Source organism: Oratosquilla oratoria, chromosome 14 (assembly GCF_046742065.1).
Source record: "Oratosquilla oratoria isolate Oo_2021 chromosome 14, ASM4674206v1, whole genome shotgun sequence".
NCBI classification, from domain to species: Eukaryota; Metazoa; Arthropoda; class Malacostraca; order Stomatopoda; family Squillidae; genus Oratosquilla; species Oratosquilla oratoria.
The window spans coordinates 56,718,263-56,738,164 of record NC_134790.1 but is presented as its reverse complement, the minus strand read 5'-3'; the positions used below and the strand labels follow the sequence as shown (position 1 = coordinate 56,738,164).

The following is a 19,902-nucleotide window of genomic DNA, read 5'->3' as shown; positions in this document are numbered from 1 at the left end:
TCTCATAATGGCCCGATCTCTGGGTAATGGTGTAACTTCTCACTCACTCACTCAGCCACGCACACACGCGCGCACAACGCCTTGCCCACCAGAGTTGGGGTGCCGGCTTTCAGTGCAGTGATGCTTTTCAGTCCTAAGCGGGGACTTGTTCTCAAACGGCTGAATTAGAGATCGAGCGCAGTACCACTGCACCATCAAGCATGTACGTGCGCGCGCGTGTGTGTGTGTGTGTGTGTGTGTGTGTGTGTGTGTGTGTGTGTGTGTGTGTGTGTGTGAGACATACCTGTGAAGTAAACCTCTGGCCACAGTTTTCGACGATACACTTGAAGGGTTTGTGTCCCCCGTGGGCCAAGACGTGCCTCTCCAGCCAGGACACTGAGCAGGACGCGCGGTCGAAGACCTTGCACCCGACCCATAGACATCGGAAGCTCTCCGCCTCTAGTTGACCCTCCACGTGCACAGCCTGCAGAAGAAAACAAAAGGTTAATCTATCTCGTGAGGACACATTTGAAAAATATCAACAACATGCTGGCGAATAGAAACGGGACACCATCCCCGGGTAGTGATAAGATTAGTAGCTGAGATAATGCACTTTGACTTGGTTCTCTCCTCAAGGTCTTCAAACAAACAGGTCAGGTCATTCTGAGAATGAGTGTCAACGATATGACGTCACTAGAAGACACGCAAGGTGCCAGTCAGGCTGCAGCCTCAAGGTGGTGAGACAGAAGACTTGTACTCGTGCAAGTCAAACAAGTCGACAGTCGCTATTACTTTTGATGCCATTTTACCATTTTCTTCCCAAAGTGAATTAAATATGCTCTTATTTAGGCCTTGAATCTCCCCTTCCTGTTTCAATATTTGGGTCCCGTCAACAGAACGACTTCCTATACACATCTTTTACTAACTCTTCCTCCCCCTCCCCGCCTGCCCCAAACACGGCCACGACCTCTCCACCGTAAGCAAATTAGTTCGATTCAATTGTTCACCATGATGCCGCCATGCACGGGGCAGGTTTCATTTGGCAAAACACACACACACACACACATACACATATATACACACACATTCACAGAGGGTGGATGCACGGAACATACTAGACGAAACAATTGTGTGTAAAAACGGTACAAGATTTTAAGAGGAAATTAGAAATCGCGAGGTACAGAGACGGGATCTCACGAGCGTAGCTCCCCTTCCCGTAAGATACAACTAGGTAAATACACACTATTTGTGGGCTAGAATTTGTGTACACTTGCTACCAATCTCTTGGGCACAGTGGCGTCAAGTACTTCGTGGTTTCTGTTCGTTTCTGTTGACAAAAAGGACGAAAAATTTAACGCAGCTGACTGTGTCACTGGACTCCACGCTGTAGGAAAGGTTATGTGGGTGGGAGTCTCGATCAATCGAGGCAACCCACTTCCCACCCAACCCTACCTTTCCCTCCCTTCAGCTGCGTGAAATCGCCCGGCCTCTCCAACGCGAAGGGCAGAGGCCACGAAGCACGCCGCCACCGTGCTGAAGGTATTCAAATCTCCACCCAGCACCTCCTTGGAAACCTAAGGCGGCGGCGGCGGCGGCGGACGGTAAAACGTTCTGACGAGGAACTTTTCGGGCATCAACAATCCTCTTTCTTTCCGGCCATCGGTCGACGACTTCATTTTGACCGACTGCATCTATCTCTCTTTTTTTTATCTCGAATCTGGCCCCTCCTAGGCTGCATCAACATCGCCTGACACCCAGAACTAAAACTATAGTGTCAACGGGCTATGAAGGTCATAAAGGTGCATAAACATATGCATATATACGTATAAAAGTATATAAAGAGCGTAACAAAAGAATTGCTAGCTTTGTGAATACTCGAGTACTTTTTATACAAACATACATATACATACATATATATATATATATATATATATATATATATATATATATATATATACCTATAAACACACACTAATAAAAGAATAATGATGATAATGATAATATTATCAATAACAGTGACGATAAAAGTAATAGGTATAAAAATGGCCAATATGTACTATTGAAGACCAGTATATGACTATAAAGGCGTCGCATGCAGTGAACAACATCACTCTCCCGGCTACGGCCTAAAGTTTCCATCCCTGTTCTACCACCGCCGCCGCCGCCGCGGCTACTAAGGGGCCCGCCGTAGCTACTAAGTATTTCAGCGGCTTTGACCCATCGTTTTTCGCTCATATTTCCGAAATAACCATTCACATCAGTATGATATATTAGCACAGCCTAATTCACACCCGGCCATAATTTTTGACGTTAGAGTGCATTTACAAGTGTATTTAATTACGGCGTTTACTCTTGATATTAAGTGTGTCGTAGCCGACACCCGTGAAGTAAATCGAACAGGTGAAGTCGTGACGTCATCACAAACTACCTCGTGTATCCCAACTTCACTTGTTCGATTTACTTCACGGGTGTCGGCTACGACACACACAATATCAAGAGTAAACACCGTAATTTAATACACTTGTGAATACACTATAACGTCAAAAATTATGGCCGGGTGTGAATTAGGCTGTGCTAATATACCATGCTGATGTGAATGATCATTTCGGAAATATGAGCGAAAAACGATGGGTCAAAGCCGCTGAAATACTTAGTAGGTCGGTAGAGCGTCTGTTCGAATCCTGGCCGCGGCTCATAGGTTTGGAAGGGCATTCACTGAGTAATGGCCCCAGACCGCTGCTCACCTCGGACAAAACTAAGGTGACTAGGACATCACTGTGTGTGTGTGTGTGTGTGTGTGTGTGTGTGTGTGTGTGTGTGTGTGTGTAAGAGAGAGAGAGAGAGAGAGAGAGAGAGAGAGAGAGAGAGAGAGAGAGAGAGAGAGAGAGAGAGAGAGAGAGAGAGAGAGAGAGAGCGAGAGATGCACCAGTTTCCTCTGGGCGTCCCTGCAACAGTGCCATCATACTGTGAATACACCGTCTCTGCTGCGTTCATGTACTATGAACAGTTCCGGACCACCGGCAAGGTTGGGGTTCGAGCGGGGTACATCCAGCCCAGCAAACCACGAAGACGACGACGAAGAAGAAGAAGAAGAATACACTCGCGACGAACGCGACAGTGGGGAGGGGGGGTACTTTTCGCGACGCTTTTACCACTCATCGCCACCGCCACCAAGCTATTTTACTTAGCTGTGGAAAAATCCCTCTCCGCAGCAAATCGTTCGAAGACTAGCTTGTGGACACATAATACATGTATAATTTGTGTGCATTTCTCTCTCTCTCTCTCTCTCTCTCTCTCTCTCTCTCTCTCTCTCTCTCTGGCCTTGAATCGCGTGTTGGGCTCGTGATCGCCAGCTATTACCCTCCGGAATGAGAGCTCAAAGCTAATATACTCGTGTGGACCTATGGAAAATGCTGACCTGACACCCACGTACGCACACACACACACACACACACCACGTTGTCCACCAAAGCTGGAGTACTGGTTTGCAGTATTGTGATGCTTTTCAGCCCTGGGCGAGGACTCGTTCACGGACAACTGGTTTAGCCGCCGTGCACGGTACCACCACACCAGCAAGCCTTGTGTTTGTGTGTATGTTTACCTAGTATCATATAAGATGGGAGCCATGCTCGTGGGATCCCCTCTATCAATCTTAGCTTAGAATTAAAATGTTGTCCACTTTTCTTTAATTCTATCTTGATTTATTCCACAAATCTGTACTGAAAAAGGTACTTCATAACCCTTCAAACTTTCAGTTTTCTCAACTTTCTAGATACCGTATGTTCTCTTGAAATTCTTGCTTCCTTTACTAATAGATCTTAACTGTCAATCTTGTCATCATATTCTATAATTCAAAAGATGGTAATCCCGTCGACCCGATCTCGCGGTTTGGGCAATCCCAAAGTTTTAGTCTTCCCCCGTATGATCAGTCGGCTAGGCTAGCGATCATTTCAAATGTGACTCTTTGTATTCTATTTTCCTCGTACGTTTCCTCTTGTGAGGACCCCACACTAATGCTTATTCCTGGATGTCCGATGCATTTTGAAAACCGACGCGTCCCCTATGGCATGGCCGCCTGCCCAACGCACCTTCGTCACAAAAAGCTTGAATGCACGATAGGTAACCTCCCTTTGCTCAACCTGAAGTTTCCTAAATATTTACACACGTGCAGCACCTTGAGCCACATTTATTTTCACCTTATATCGATGCACAAATGATGAACTGCTTGGACAGAAACTCAACTTCTATTCCCATCCCTCGTTTGTGCTGTTACCTTGCTTTAGTCTTTCCTTCACCACCTCTACGAATGCATCTCTTCAGCCCATTACTGTCCCTAGCAATGTGTGGGTTTGTGACAACGAAATACACTGCACGTTTGATACACACGTATCATCGACAAGCTATGTGACTTAGTGTGGCCACTATCCACGCGTTCCATGAGGAACTCCATCCCTTCTCGCCCGACGCTACGACGAGATCGGAAAATGCGAACTAACGCTGACGACAAGACTTGCATTGCGCATGATCAATACATGAAGTTCATGTTCCCTGATCACATGAAACGCAGTACTCCGGATCAATACTTATCACTTGGCACAAGTGGCTTTCTGCTACGCGATCCCACTCCGTGATCAACATGACCGCATACAGACAATTGCAGATCAGCTGACTGGCAAGATTACACGAAATATATACAGTTAACTGCTGTAAAACACTTAAAAATGCCCCGCACAAAGCACCATTAAAAGACAATCAACAAGACAACAGAATACCTACGTTGTATTAAAATGCCCACGACATTACTGGCTGCACTTCACTCTTCAACCTTTGGATTTTTCATGTCGCCTCTTGGCGGCAAAGTTAAAATTTACGATCCAATTTGCAGGGGAGGAGGAGGGGGTGGGTGGGGGAGGGAGGGAGGGAGGAAGGGAGGGAGAGAGAGAGAGAGAGGGGGGAGAGATAGAGAGGGGAGAGGGAGAAAGAAGGGAAGAGAGAGTGGGAGAGAGGGAGGGAGAGTGTGGGGAAGAGGGAGAGTGTGGGGAAGAGGGAGAGAGAGGGGGAGAGAAAGAGGGGAGAGAGAGAAAGGGGATGAGTGTGGGAGAGAGTGGGGGAGAGGGAGAAAGACAGAGAAAGAGGGAGAAAGATAGGAAGAGAGAGAGAGGGAGAGAGAGGGAGGGAGAGAGAGAGAGCGGGGGAGAGGGTGAGAGAGAGGGAGAGAGAGAGGAGGGGTGGGGAGAGAGTGAGGGAGAGAGAGTGAGAGAGAGAGACAGAGAGAGAGATAAGGAGAGGGACAAGGGTAAGAAGAGGAAGAAGGAGAGAAAGAAGAGAGCGCGAAGGAGAGAGTGAAGGAGAGAGAGGAGAGAAGGAGTGAGGAGAGAAGAGAGGAGAACGGGAAGAGGAGGAGGAGGCGGAGGAGGAGGAGGGAAGAGAGGAGAATGGGAAGATGAGAGGAGGAGGAGGAGGAGGAGGAGGAGAGATGAGAGAATAGAGAGGAGGGGAGAAGAGATAAAGGAGAAAGAGGAAACAGAGGAGAGAGAGAGAGAGAGAGAGAGAGAGAGAGAGAGAGAGAGAGAGAGAGAGAGAGAGAGAGAGAGAGAGAGAGAGAAATGGAGAAAGGAAAAGAAAAGTAGAGAGAAGCGAAAGTAGGGGAGGAGGAAAGAGGAGAGAGGGAGAGAGAATTTGTGTGTGTGTGTGGGGGGGGTTAATTCGCTCGTGGGTTGTTTTGCAAGGAAATGTGAACCTGTCAGGCCCTACCATGGTGCCTCTTTTGTCTTTCAGTTGACTCATAGTTTCAAACTCTTCGTCCAGGCGTAGTTACCCTTTTCATGTCTATAAGGTCAGCATCACTGACGTACACTGAAAAGTGGACACAACACTTAACGGGTGGCCAGGTGTGTTTGCACCACCAAACACAGGGGACCGGGTGTTTGTTCGCTTGCTTGTATGCGTGTGAGCATTGGGGGTGTCGAGCCTCCGCGTACGTATATATTTATCCTTCGTCTCTCCAGCTCTTTCTGGACGGGGATTCATTTGTCTCCTAAATGACTTGGCCACAGCCTGGTAACTCGTACTTTTATGTCCCGTATGCTCGCGTGTTAACTATTACGAGGCTCTACACAGATTCACCGTCCTGAGTGTGTTTTCTATTGCCGAGTGCACACTGACATATAAAACACACACACACACACACGCTACCCCTAAACTGTGTTAGTACTAACCCTTGAATAGTTGAAACCGTAAAGTCATAAGGTCTTATCAACAAGTGGAGATTCATCAGTTTACCGAATGAATGTGAAGATTTGAAAAACATTTAAGTGTTTTGCAATCATAGCTCCAAGCCCCTCTCCCCATCCCGCTGGTTTCCATTCAAATGTGTGTGCGTGTGGTTAAGGCTAATTCAAGTCGAGTGCTCGGAATTCAGATTTATTTTCCTCCTTATCGAGAGTCGCTCAACTCGAGGCGTCCTCCAAATGTGTTTGTGCGTGTGATGTATTACATACTGTATATACTCGTATACAGCGCGCGCGCGCACACACACATATACATACAAACATACACAAGCACAAACACATACAGAGGTCTTTATATCAACTATGACAAAGTGTTTGGTGGAAGTTTGATCAATCATGGAAGTTATGAGCACTTAATGAAAACAAGACTTGCTGGATCGATCAAATATTATCAACTCCAATGAAAATAACAAATGATTTCACTTGTTTACTACAAATATACAACTCCACACAAAGCAATGGTGTTATCATTAATGAAATAATCAATCCACCCACTTCCTCCTACATGAACGAGTGTAACCTGTTTTGTGTGGTGACAATAGCATCAGGTCCATACGGGGTATACAGTACCTGTTACCAGGCCTATTCTCCGTTGATATTGTTATTAATGCTGGGCGATGATTTGACCATGGGCTTCCCCCCCCCACCTCCCTTACACGGGAGGTAGCCAAAAAGAAAAAGGCGTAGAAACCACTCCCACCCATTCCATGCCGTACATATTCCACTACCCACCACCCTCCCTCTCATCTTGGCACCTCCTGGATGACGGGTCATCCCTGCATCTTGTTCACTGCCCTGGGTCAGAAGCAGTGTTGCAAGACAGCACATCCACAGCAAGGCCGCTTCATTAAGTCGGCGACCCCCCTCTCCGTCCCCTCATGAAGAAAAGTAGAAGACGGGGAGAAATCCCTTCTGGTTGCGTCAAATTATTTCCCATACATTCTTCCTCACCCACTCCCCCTCACGCATCACAGCATCATCCATACCCAACCCTTCTCCATTCACCCCTATCTTCTGTCCTCTCCCGTCCTTCCTCAACAGACATTCCTCTCTTTCGTAATGTCCCTTTTACCCCATCCATCCATCTCATCCTAGGACGCCCCCTCATATTCACTCCTTCCACCTCTGCCTTACACACCTCTTTTACTAATCTTTCTTCACTCATTCTTTCCATGTGTCCAAACCATCCTAATACTCTTTCATCAACCCTATCTCCCAACTCCCTTTCCGCCCCTGTTCTCTTCCTCACCTCATTTCTCACTCTATCTAGCCTAGTAGCCCCTATCATACTTCTCAGGCATTTCATCTCAAATACATTCAAACTCCTTCTCTATTCCTCTCTTATGTTCCATGTTTCTGCCCCGTACAGTGCTGTCGGCACAATCACTCCTTCATATAACATCCTCTTAGCATCCATTCCCAGATGTCTATTTCTCATTACACATTTTAATCCACCAAGGCATTTACTCGCTTCTCTCAATCTACATTCTACCTCCACCCCCACTACTCCCTTTCCTGCCACATTCGCACCCAAGTATCAAAAACTATCCACTTCCTCCAGTCTCTCTCCCTTTATGCTCACTTCCAGCCTGCTGTCACTCTCTCCCCTTGTACATCTCATCACCAGATTTATCTTCAGCTTCCTTCTTTCACACACCTTCTCAAACTCTGTCACTAACTTCCTCAATCCCTCCTCTGATCCTGCCACAAGCGCAGTGTCGTCAGCAAACAACAATTAGCTTATTTCCCACTTTTCTCCATTTTTTTAACCATCCCCCACCCCTGACCCACTACCCTTGCATTCACCTCTCGCACCACCCCATCCATGTATAGATTGAACCATTCACTCTCTCCATTTCTAATCCTAACACAAACTCTACTCCTCTTGTAAAAACTCTTAACAGCTTTCCTTCTATCCCATATATCTGCAATACCTCCCACACTGCCTTCCTGTCTACCCTGTCGTGAGCCTTTTCCAAATCCATAAAAGCCAAAAAAACATCCTTACCTTTTCCTATAGCTTTCTCACATCTGTCTTCCCACTAAAATCTGATCTACGCAACCTCTACCCGTCCTAAATCCATACTGTTCCTCACCAATTATTCCTTCTGTTCCCCTCCTAATCCTCTCAATCAAGGCCCTCCCATAAGCCTTCCCAACTACACTCAAAAAGCTGATCCCTCTGAAACTACTACATTCACAATTGTTCCCTTTTCCCTTGTAAAGTGGAACTATACAGGCACTCCTCCAGTCCTACGGCACTCTACCCTCTCTTAAACAAACATTAAATAACCTCACCAGACAGTCCACCATAACTGTACCTCCTTTCTTCAGACATTCTGCATGGCATCCATCCAATCCAGGTGCCTTACCTACTCTCATCATCTTAACAGCTGCTTTCACTTCATCTTTCCCTATTTCTCCTCCATTTTCCTCACTCATCACTCTTATTTTCTTAGCGCTTCCCACTGCAACTACCTTTCCCTCCCTATCCTCTATTTCTCCTCCATTTTCCTCACTCATCACTCTTATTTTCTTAGCGCTTCCCACTGCAACTACCTTTCCCTCCCTATCCTCCTTCACATTTAGCAACTCCCCAAAATACTCTGCCCACCTTCCTCTCACTGCCTTCTCTTCCATTATCATCTCTCCATCTGCACCTTTTACATTTTCTTTACCTGATTCGCCTCCTCTTCCTCTTTTATTTTCTTTCCAAAACATATTTTTATTACTTTCAAAAAAATTCTGTCATACTCTTACCCCATTTCACATCTGTTCTCCTCTTTGCTTCCTTTATCTTATGCTTAACTTCCATTCTCTTTACTTTGTACCTCTCATATGATTCCCTCGTACTAATTTGAAGCCAATCTATGAAAGCCTGCTTCTTCTCTTCTACACCCTTCTTTGCTTCCTCATTCCACCATTCACTACCCTTCCTTCTATTTCCTCCCGTCCTACTTGTCCACACACCATCTTTGCACACCTTATGACTCCCTCCTTGAACCATCCCCATTCCTCCTCCACTCCTAGTTCTACTCTATCCTTCACTCCCTCCCACTCCTCAACTTCTTATGCTCCTTTTCTTTCCCATTTAAGCAGTTCACTCTAAGGACCTCCCTATCTTCTGCCCTTTTCCTCTTTCTCCACTCTCAATTTACCTTCCACCAGAAAATGATCTGACATTCCCCCACTCTCTCCCCTTGTAATCGTACTTACTATTATTTTTTACCTATGTACATTACCTTGCATTTACTTGTGTTAAATTTCATTAGCCACTTTTCAGACCATTGCTGTAATCTAAATTTTCTTGGATATCTAATTGGTTTAAGTGATCATTTGCCATCCCACACAGTTTTGTATCATCAGCAAATTTTGAAACAATAGATTTTAGTCCGTGGTCTACATAATTTATATATACTATGAATAGAAGTGGCCCAAGAACGGAGCCTTGAGGAACTCCACTCGTAACATTTATCCATCTAGAAGTTTTTCCATTTAAAACAACTCTCTGTTTTCGATCATTCAACCAATTACTAGTTCAACTTAATAGGCTACCACTTATTCCGTGCAAACCTATGTCTATTATTTTGTTTAATAGCATTTGCCTAAGGACTATATTTAACGCCCTCTTTATGGCTATTGCCGTCATCACTGTTCTGTTAGGGTTAAGTGATACTCCTTTGTTAAAAAAGTATTTGTTGTACGAGGTGAGTAGAGTGCACCTGTTTGACTATCATTTTAATGTGATATATATATATATATATATATATATATATATATATATATATATATATATATATATATATATATTGTATACATATGCACGTATATAGAATGTGACTGAAGCCAGTACTCATCCTTGAGAAATCTTCCTGCTGCCCTTCCCAAAATAGTTTATCGTTATTATCCTTCTCTAACAATCTGTCTTCCATGTATCTTTCGTCAGCTTCCACAGTAGTTTTTATGTAATACTCTATCAAAGGCTTTCTTTAAATTTATCCGTCGTGCAGTCCACCCACCCGTTTCCAGTTCCCTCTTATGCTGTGTAACTGTCGTAAAAGCCTAGGAGAGAGAGAGAGAGAGAGAGAGAGAGAGAGAGAGAGAGAGAGAGAGAGAGAGAGAGAGAGAGAGAGAGAGAGAGAGAGAGAGAGAGATTTATATATTTCTCTTCAACAGGAACTTGCACAGTACGGGTGGAAGGGAAAGAAGATGCGTAAGCCTACGAGGATGGAGGAAGAGCCGGAAGAGGACGCGAGAGCAGTTGTTTAGAAAGGTGCAGAAATCGACCAGCTGAGGATGGAAGGTGTGGGAGTGGGGAGCGAAGTGAAGGGGAGGGGCCATGGCTCCCGCCACGTGCAAACATACGCACGCACGCAGGTCGTCTTGGACAAACAGAGGAAGCAGCGGCAGCTGGCCCACACGCGACAGGGCCAGTTACTCAACTCTTGGACTTCAGAGGCACTATTTTATAAATATTACGTTTAGTCCAATCCTAATGCTCCTATCACCTCCAATTTACAAACATGTTATTGGCCTCTTCGCCCTGCCTCCACTGACGTCACAACCTCTCTCGCGTGTGACTGGCTGAACACGCCCCGCCCACTCCCAAAGCCTGTTTCTCGTTGGCTCGCAGCTCGGCTCGACTGTGACGACACCAGGCCGTGACGTGACCTTGAGAGGTGAGGTGGCGCGGTGAGAGACCAACACGACCAGACGAGCTACAGACGCCACGCGCTCTCCCACGCCACCCGTCGCCTCCCCCTTCCACCCCCACCACGCCGCCGCAACATTTCCTTCAATGCCCATGACATTGCTGGCGACGGAGACATGTACGAGCAAATCGTCGACGGCGCGGAAACGGCCGGGCGCCCTGCATAAGGCGGCTAAAAATACCTCCTGGTTTTGGCCTGGCCGGTCAATAGCCTCTCCTCCGTCGGGGCGGCCGCTTTCTTCGCGCGCCTCTCCGCTCTGCACACTGCCTCGTGCGTTCTTCTCGTCCTCTCCTCCTCCCCCCACCCGACTCTCTCACCCAACCCACCCTCCATTCCTCCTCCTACATAACTACGGTTTCTTTCTTCCTAGTGCTCCATGTGCACCTTGCGAACCTCCCTCACAAACATCACTCTTAGCAACGAGGAGTACCGGCGTAGATTTGTATCACAGCAGCAACAACACCGCTGCTTGGTACACCACCAAAGTAACGTGAATACTCTACGCACTCTACAACGCTGGGTGATGTGAACAGCTACAGAACACTGCAAAGTCAAAGAACAAACTTCCTGTTCACATTCATGAAACCTAGACAACAAACACAGCTGCCATGACATATAAGCAGCACCTAGCACGACCCTAGGGCGCGACCAGGTCCCCTCCCCTATTCCTAAGGACCGCGGAGGCACAGACTGTCCCCCGCCATCACCCGAAACGGCAGACTACTACGACCCCATCGACGCAATCTGCAGACGCCCACCACATTCTTCTCACTGATGCCGCCCTTCTCGCCAACTACTACAACCACCTCTTCGGCAGCTCCAGCACCACCACCCTAACAACACAAGGGCAGTCAGTCCGCTGAAGAAGGGATGGACGGCATGAGGAACTTGGGCCTTGGACGAAGGGCCCGAGCCCTTGCCCGTGGGGCTTTTTTTTTTGGAGTCGTGTGAGAGGCACACCTAACCGTTTTCTCCTCGACTTCTTTTCCACAACGATGGTGCTTCCTCTGCGGAACGAAACCGTCCTCCAGCAGTAATGATTACAGATCCTACGAGGGGAGAGAATACTCTGGACTTGCTTTTAACTAAAAATGAGGATCTAACGAGAAACGTACAAGTGGGTGTCTAGGCTGTAGCAATCCTCGATAAATACGATTTAATATTATATGGGGCAAATTAAATAGTACGAATAATATTGTAGTACCTGACTTCAGGAGACACAATTTCGAAAAAAGAGGAAACGTTTAGGACAACTGTTCACTTACAGGATCAGTCTGGACAACAATGACAGGGTCATCTGATTAGATGAAAATTATAGCGAGGTCAGGTACACGAACGTCCGTCATTAGCGCAGCTGCAGCTGACCAAGGTCAGGTCACTTACAAGCATGGGGGTGAGCGGCAGGGTCATCGATCTAGACGTCATGTACAGTAACCTAAAAGCTACGATTTGTTTGCGCAAAATAAATTTACTCCCCCCAAGGCGAAGAATACTAATACTCCCAAATAGATGACGGATAGGCTGAAAATTACATCGGAATAAAAAGAGGGCTTTACGTCAGAGAAAAAAATGGGGATACACACTTTGTATCTAAACATAATGATATGGCTAGATTGATTAAAAAGAACACACGCACGGCGAGAATAACTACGGAATTACTGTTGCCAGACAAGCTAGATCCAACGCAAAAGGCTTCTTTCATATTTACAGAACAAAATATAAGAGAAGGATAGGCCCAATTAAAAACGACGAATATGTCCTGATAGATTCGGGGGCCAAAATGAGCGAGGCGTTTAATAAATATTTTCTCACGGTTTTTACAAGGAGAGGTTTGATATGACTGACTGCGGCCCGATCTTCGGAGGAGCTGAAGGAAGTAGACTAACTAAAATTAACATTAATAGGAAAGTAGTCCAACAGACAAAGATTTAATACAAAATCCTCGGGTCCAGGCGAAATTTTTCCTAGGGCTCAGTGTAAATTTGAAATCTGCAACCAGTTAACAGAAATATTTAATAAGTCTGCAGACACTGGATTAATGCCTTTTCTTAGGGGCAGGCAAACTTTGTCAGTTTTTCAAAAAGGGTGATAAATCGTCTATGCATAACTACGGTCCAATCAGTTTGACGTCGGTTTTAGATCAAATATTAGAATCAATAATAACTAATTGAATCAGAGATCACATCGAGAAACATAATTTGATTCGTGACGCAAAGCATGGGTTCACAAAGGCTAAGTAATGTGTGACTAATCTTTTTACATTAATGTCTACGAGGCATCAAATAACAATGATGGTTACGATTTACTTACCTAGATTTTAGCAAAGCGTTTGACAAGGTGCCCCACCAGAGACTCCTAAATAAAGTGAAAGCCCAGGGCATAAGAGGGCATGGAGACGAAGACATAACAGGGAAATTAGAGATCAGACCCGACAACCGTACATTCATGATGAAATACGGTGAAGAAGAGCAAGGTGGGCTGACACTGCCTACGAATGGAGGCAGGCAGACTACCAAGGAAGGTGATGGAAGGAGGAGTAGAGGGCAGACGACCAGTAGGGAGCCAGGTGCAAATGGATGGATGGAATAAAGAAGGACGTGGAAAGGGTGGCACCAAGAGAGGACTGGAAAGAATTGACAGATGATAGAACCATCTGGAGAGGCATAGTGAAAGCGGTGAAGGCCCGTCCGGCCTGACAACCAACTGAGTAAGAGAAAGGTCCCTTTGGTCGATTAAAATCACCTGGCGCCACCCAAAGGGTTAAACACGGAAATGGGCGTGAACATATCCTAGGGGCGTTTTATTATTATTATTTGTGTGTGTGAATGTTTACCTATTCATTCATTTATTTAATGTATCACGCTGCCATTTGATGTAATTTCCGCTAATCTGGGCTCGCTGGGCCTAGCACCCGTGCGTAGTCTTGTTCTTGCTACTACTACTGTATCACAGGGAATGATCCCGTACAGTGTGCACACGTCCCTTACGCCCTCTGAGGGTTTTAGCCCCAAGGTGGTCACCTCGATCTGGCCTACACACACACACACACACACACACACATTCTGTACATGATGAATACCAAGTGACAAATGCAACAGCACCTTTCTTTCTGGCAATACCTCTAATGAAAAGAACTTCACGTCGTACCAAGGGGAGGTATTAGTTTTAATGATGGCCAAGACCAGCCGATTATAATCTGCTGTGTGGTACCCTTCTGGTGAGGTTCAGAGTGAGGATGATTTTAATATTTCGCCGGAGAAAACCAGCGCTTCTGTCCTAGGACAGATAACATGGCAATGAAGATCTGTGGCCATCGATGATGTCTGAGACATGAGGAAGACAGTAACAAATAGGGATAGAAGTTAAAAGCGATCAGGAATCTGGTGTGAAGATTAGTCTGCCACTATTGTAAAAGAATGTTGAGAGACTATGGTCCGTAGTCGTGTCTGAAATTACAGACTACATGATATTTACATACTGAACACCCTACATGGCGGTTGAGAAAGGAGGGGTGCTGCTGTATGCATCTGGGATAGAATCATAATGGCAACCTAAGCCCACACAGACCTAACAATCCCCGATGGGTGGTCAGGCGTTGAAGTAAGGACCGGAAGGATAAATAATGACAATTTCACCAGGGTTTAAACCTTTCACTCATTGCTGACTACTCGTGCATTTGTTTCTGTGCCTATATGCCAAAGGGGAGAGAGGGAGGGAGTGAGGGAGGGAGAGAGAGAGAGAGACTTGTCTCCATTACACCTTCAAGGTTTTCGCCGAATAATCACTTGACGGCAGGCAGAATAACTGTTGAAATCGTAAAATATAGGAAGAGTGTTAAATCATAGTGACAGCCCCTCCACCGAGGGGTGAAAATAGAGGACAAACGCAACCCCGCACCCCCTCCTCCTGGCGGATCTGTCGACTTCATTCTGGTCGCCGCACAGCGATTTTATTGAACCTAACGGCAGTCGTGGATATCCATATCCTTATCCTCCTCCTCCTCCTCCCCTCCCTTCCATTGTGTATTCAAACAAAAGACGAAACGTATCACTCAGGTTCCCATGGCGCGGCGCGGCGCGGTCTGGTGGTCCTTACGAGGTGATCCGACCCTACCCTCAAACCAGGTACCATCAACACCCCTATAACCCATGTACAGATGGATAACACACACACACACACACACACGAGAAGACCTACACGTGCATTACACACACAAACACCGAGCGCTCGCGCCTTCCGATTGCATCCACCATGGCATGGCAATAGCGGTGGCCGGTGAGAGTAGCGAGTGCTGTGGTCGTAATTGACCCTTTCCACCGGTCACAGGCTCATTTCAGCTCTATAAAAATGACCTGGCGCCGGTCAGTATAACACATACTTGTCACAGTTGTAAGGCTAGGCAGTGAAGGGTAACTTAGATAACTTATTGTGCTTACAAAGAATTAACACTGGCCAGAGAAAACATAGGAAAGGTGACAACCTATCGGGAAAAAAAAGGAGAAACTGCAGTTAGACATCTCCTGACAAGAGAAAAGCTTGAGTGAACGATAGCAATATTACTGTAGAAAAAAATAAATTAATGTCATTAACACATTATTACGCAACGAAGCCAAGTAACTCATCTCTCAGCCCCGACCCCCGACCCAACCGGTTGCGCGGCCCTGCGTGCCACCCCTTACTGCTCCTTTCCGGGCTGCTGCGCCTCCGTGGAGGACAGGCCCCGCAGGTAAACAAACAAATAAACAAAATGCTTATCCACGCATATAAGCAGCAGGGGAGAACTCAGATTGTTGCAATGAACAGGCAACAGGTGGTAGCAGCCTCGGGGCTGCTGGTAGTATGGGCCGCTGGTAGCCCTCTCCCTATGCGAACGCCGCTGTGGCGGTCCAGCAACCCCGCGGCTGTGGTCGGAGTGCCAAGTATGTCGCTGGCCCCAGAATCCCCACCCCCACTCCCCTTCCGGTGTGCAGGTCACTGGGGCATGTCCTTCAGTGGCGATTATGTCAGGATCATGATAGTTACATGTCACGAAGCTGAAACGGTGGTCATCGTCATAGGAAGAAGGCACGACTGCCAGACGACGAGTCACAGGTGCGGCTCCCGTGCTGGAGTCGTGGTTATGGAGACGACCCCCCCCTCTACTTGCATTGGCACAGACCTTGGCGGAAGTGGATCGTGCGAAAACTTGATTTGTTATTCACTACTATAACTATTATTGTTACTACTATCATTACTATACTTACATTTACTATCCTCATTACTACTAAAATATTATCATTTGTATTACTTCCTATGTAGGCAATGAATAGAACGTTAAATGGGGCACGGTTTGAGACAGGATGCTCCCACTTAACGAGTAAGAGATGGGTTGGCGGCCCAGAGGCCACCTTCACACCAGCCCAGCCTCATGACATGTCGGCTTATACAGTACACACACACACGCACACACACACACACACACAGATATATATATATATATATATATATATATATATACACACATACATATATACACAATTTTATATATATATACATATTATTCATATATATATCTATATATATATATATATATATATATGTCTATACATCTCTCTCTCTCTCTCACACACAAAGTGATTCAAATAGCCTCACGGCAGCCAGAGTAAAAGGATAAGTACTCTGCCGTATGGAAGGGAGTCAACCCTCCAATGTGGTCACTAAAGCCAGACTGAGTAAAAATTCTTCAGGGTTCACGTGCCAGCCAGCCAGCCACGTCCATGACGGTGAACGCCTATCGAGTGCCACGGGGGTGGGGGGTGGGGGGTTCCAGGACCGCCACGTCCCCAGGTCGACGTACGGTACTTGCCATTTCTGTCGAAGTCCTTCAATAAAGGCGTGCAGAGAAACTGGTGTATGATTCATCAAGGTTTTGGATTACGCGTTGGACTTGTGATCGACAGTTATTACCCTCACGGACGAGAGCTCGAGCTCATACATGACCCGACCTATGGGCATTGGGTAATGTTATTACTTTACACACACACACAACTACTACGTGTCCACCAGAGCAGTGTCACCCTCCAGACTTGCGACTATTTCAGCCAAGGACGACTAGAACTCATACCACCGAGTCTGCAGTCGAGCGCGGTACCATTACACCAGTAAGCCCGGGGGGGGGGGGGGGTATAACATAGACCTACGATACTGAGAAACTCTGACAGTCAAACCACCCGACCCCTGACCTTGTCCCCATTCTCCTCCCACGTATCTTCTTATGCAGTGCATACCTTAGCAGCACTCCCACCTTGCCACCCCATCCAAACCAGAAATTACGAGACCTCGCCTGCTCGGCCTCATTCCGTCCCCCTTTGGCCTGTTGTGTTACCGCCAGTTCTCTACTTCCTCTCATGCTTTCTAATCTTTGCCATTAACTCTCCTTTTCTATTCATTTTCAGTGCTGCCCCAACAACTGCAAACCTCAATCATCCACCCTTGACACTTATTAGCCCCATGGTGAGTCGTTCACGAGCTACTTGCATGACTAAAACGACGCCTGTTCGGTTACACCAACCTAATCTCAACCGGATGGCAGAGTACACTTGTACTCGAATGAGTCCAGACTGACCTTTCCCACGACTCTTCTGACGGGATGGTTTTCGTCTGCACGCATACACTGGAGGGAAAATGTGGTGAAAATGTGTATGTGCAGGTTTCTCCGCGTGTAAATCGGTATCTATTCGCGTAGAATACATTTCCCTCACCGACGCTCTGGTGGGTGGATTTAATCTAACCCTGGGAAGACGTACACGGGATAACAGTAGTACAAAACGCCGCCAGGCTCCGTTCTGGTGACAGGCTACGGCTTCTGCTGCTGGCGTGTGTGCCTTTCCCGTGTATGTGTGTGTGTGTGTGTGTGTGTGTGTGTGTGTGTGTGAGAGAGAGAGAGAGAGAGAGTGTGTGTGTGTGTGTGTGTGTGTGTGTGTGTGAGAGAGACAGAGAAAAAGAGAAAGAGAGAGAGAGAGAAAGAGAGGGGGAGAGGGGGAGAGGGAGGGAAAGGGAGGGAGACGGAGAGGGAGAGAGAGAGAGAGGGAGGGGGAGGGAAAGGGTGGGAGGGACGGAGGGAGGGAGAGAAAGAGTGCACGTGCGCGCGCGCTTGTGCGTGTGATTCGACACGGTCTTGGATTACGCGTGGGGCTCGTGATCAACAGTTTTTACCACCTTCCTGGATGAGAGCTCAGAGTTTGTACATGGCCCGATCTATGAGTAATAATGTGACCTTACACCCACCCACACACATACACAAACTTCTTGTCCACCACTCGCAGCGCAGCGGTGAAGTTTTCAGCCCTACGGAAGACTCGAACTCGGATCACTGAATTAGTGATAGAGCGCAATACCACAATACCATTGATCCGCGCGCGCGCGCGTGCGGCGCGGAGGGAAGGGGCATGCGTCCAGGTATGCATACCACCGATCCGCGAAGGTTTTCGCCCGGCTCGTCTGGCCCACGTCGCGTACGATGATTTTCCTATTTCTTATTCAAACACACAAAAGCACCCCGAAACCTCCTACCCGTTCCCTACCTCGTCACTTCCCCTGCACGCACGCACGCACACACACACGCACACACACACACAACCGAAGCCGCCTTACCCTTGCCCCTTCGGCACCCGGCCATCCAGCGGCGGATAGAGAGTGGCATCGGGGACAAGCGCGACGGCCGACACAGCTGGTATCCAGTCTCTACTGCCCTGAGAGCCATACACGCACCCTACTGTACTCTTGGTACTGCAACCTACATTGCTCTACTGCTGCAGACATCTGCAACACCTACAAGATAACACAAGCCCCTTCCATCGCCGCATGAAGAGAAGAATCTTGATGGCACAGCTCTCAAGCCGGGTCAAAGTGAGCACGGCACGGCATAATACCCGCCCCCGGCGCACGAGTTAGTTCATGGAGGAAGGATGAAAAATTAGGATGAGAAGGGCGGTTGTTTGACCCCACCTGGGACAAATGGGGGTCTCAATCAATCTATGTAAGAAAACTTTGCCCATGGCCAGTATAATATACACATACATATATGTATGTGAGAGCGAGAGGTCCTACCTGCCCTAAGTTCACCCTTCAGCTGGACAAAATTGCATCCTCTCAAAAAGTCACCCGTGCCGGACAGATTGTACACAGTGTGCGGCACACTACCCTCTTCACTGGCAGTGCCCCCCCCCCCCACCGCCATGATACTGAGCAGGCACCCCCCACCCCCCGCTCGCTCGGGGATAGATGTGCACACGGGCCGCCGGACTCCAGGCACATACAAGCCCGTCCTCCGGATTTACACTACATATTGGACCGTATCTACAGGAGGTGTACACACATGTACTAGACATAGAAATAGGCTCGTACCAATCAAAGTGCCAAGGACTGAACGCTACAAAAACAATGCCATCCCATCCATTGTGCACATAATCAACTCCATGTGAACTTATACAGTGTAGATACTCTAAGTCCTATATTTTTAATCAGCTTTTGCAATGTATTATTGTCAGTGTACTACTGCAATTGAAATAAACCTTCTATTATTATTATTATGTGCATAAGGACACACACACACACACACACACACAGCACTACTTGCACATTCCTCCAGAAAGAAAATGTCAACATCCACGAACAAAACAGTTGTGCATTTTGAAGGCTCAAACTTAAAAATGGTCCCTATTGTCCTTCCTTCGTAACAACTTCCAATTGGTTTACCTAGGGTCTTATTCCCGCCCCATTTCCACACCTTCTTTCCATTGAGTACGAACATCTGTCATCATTTTCGTCCTTTCTTATCTAATGCGCTGGTGGCGTAATCGGAAGCGTGCTGGTCTCGCTTTGAGGGTTCGAATCTCGCACTCCTTTCCGATTCTCAGCAGCGACGTTACCTGCCCAAGCAG

General features: G+C 47.1%; 1 protein-coding gene across 1 annotated transcript in view; it reads right to left on the bottom strand.

The window, feature by feature from the left end:
- Nucleotides 1-19,902, bottom strand: part of jing (AE binding protein 2 jing) — a 67,315-nt gene that overhangs the window by 26,374 nt on the left and 21,039 nt on the right. Inside the window, exon 3 of the mRNA XM_076197567.1 lies at nucleotides 284-463. Within this exon, the coding sequence (XP_076053682.1) occupies nucleotides 284-463 (180 nt within the window). The remainder of the gene's footprint in view (nucleotides 1-283; nucleotides 464-19,902) is intronic.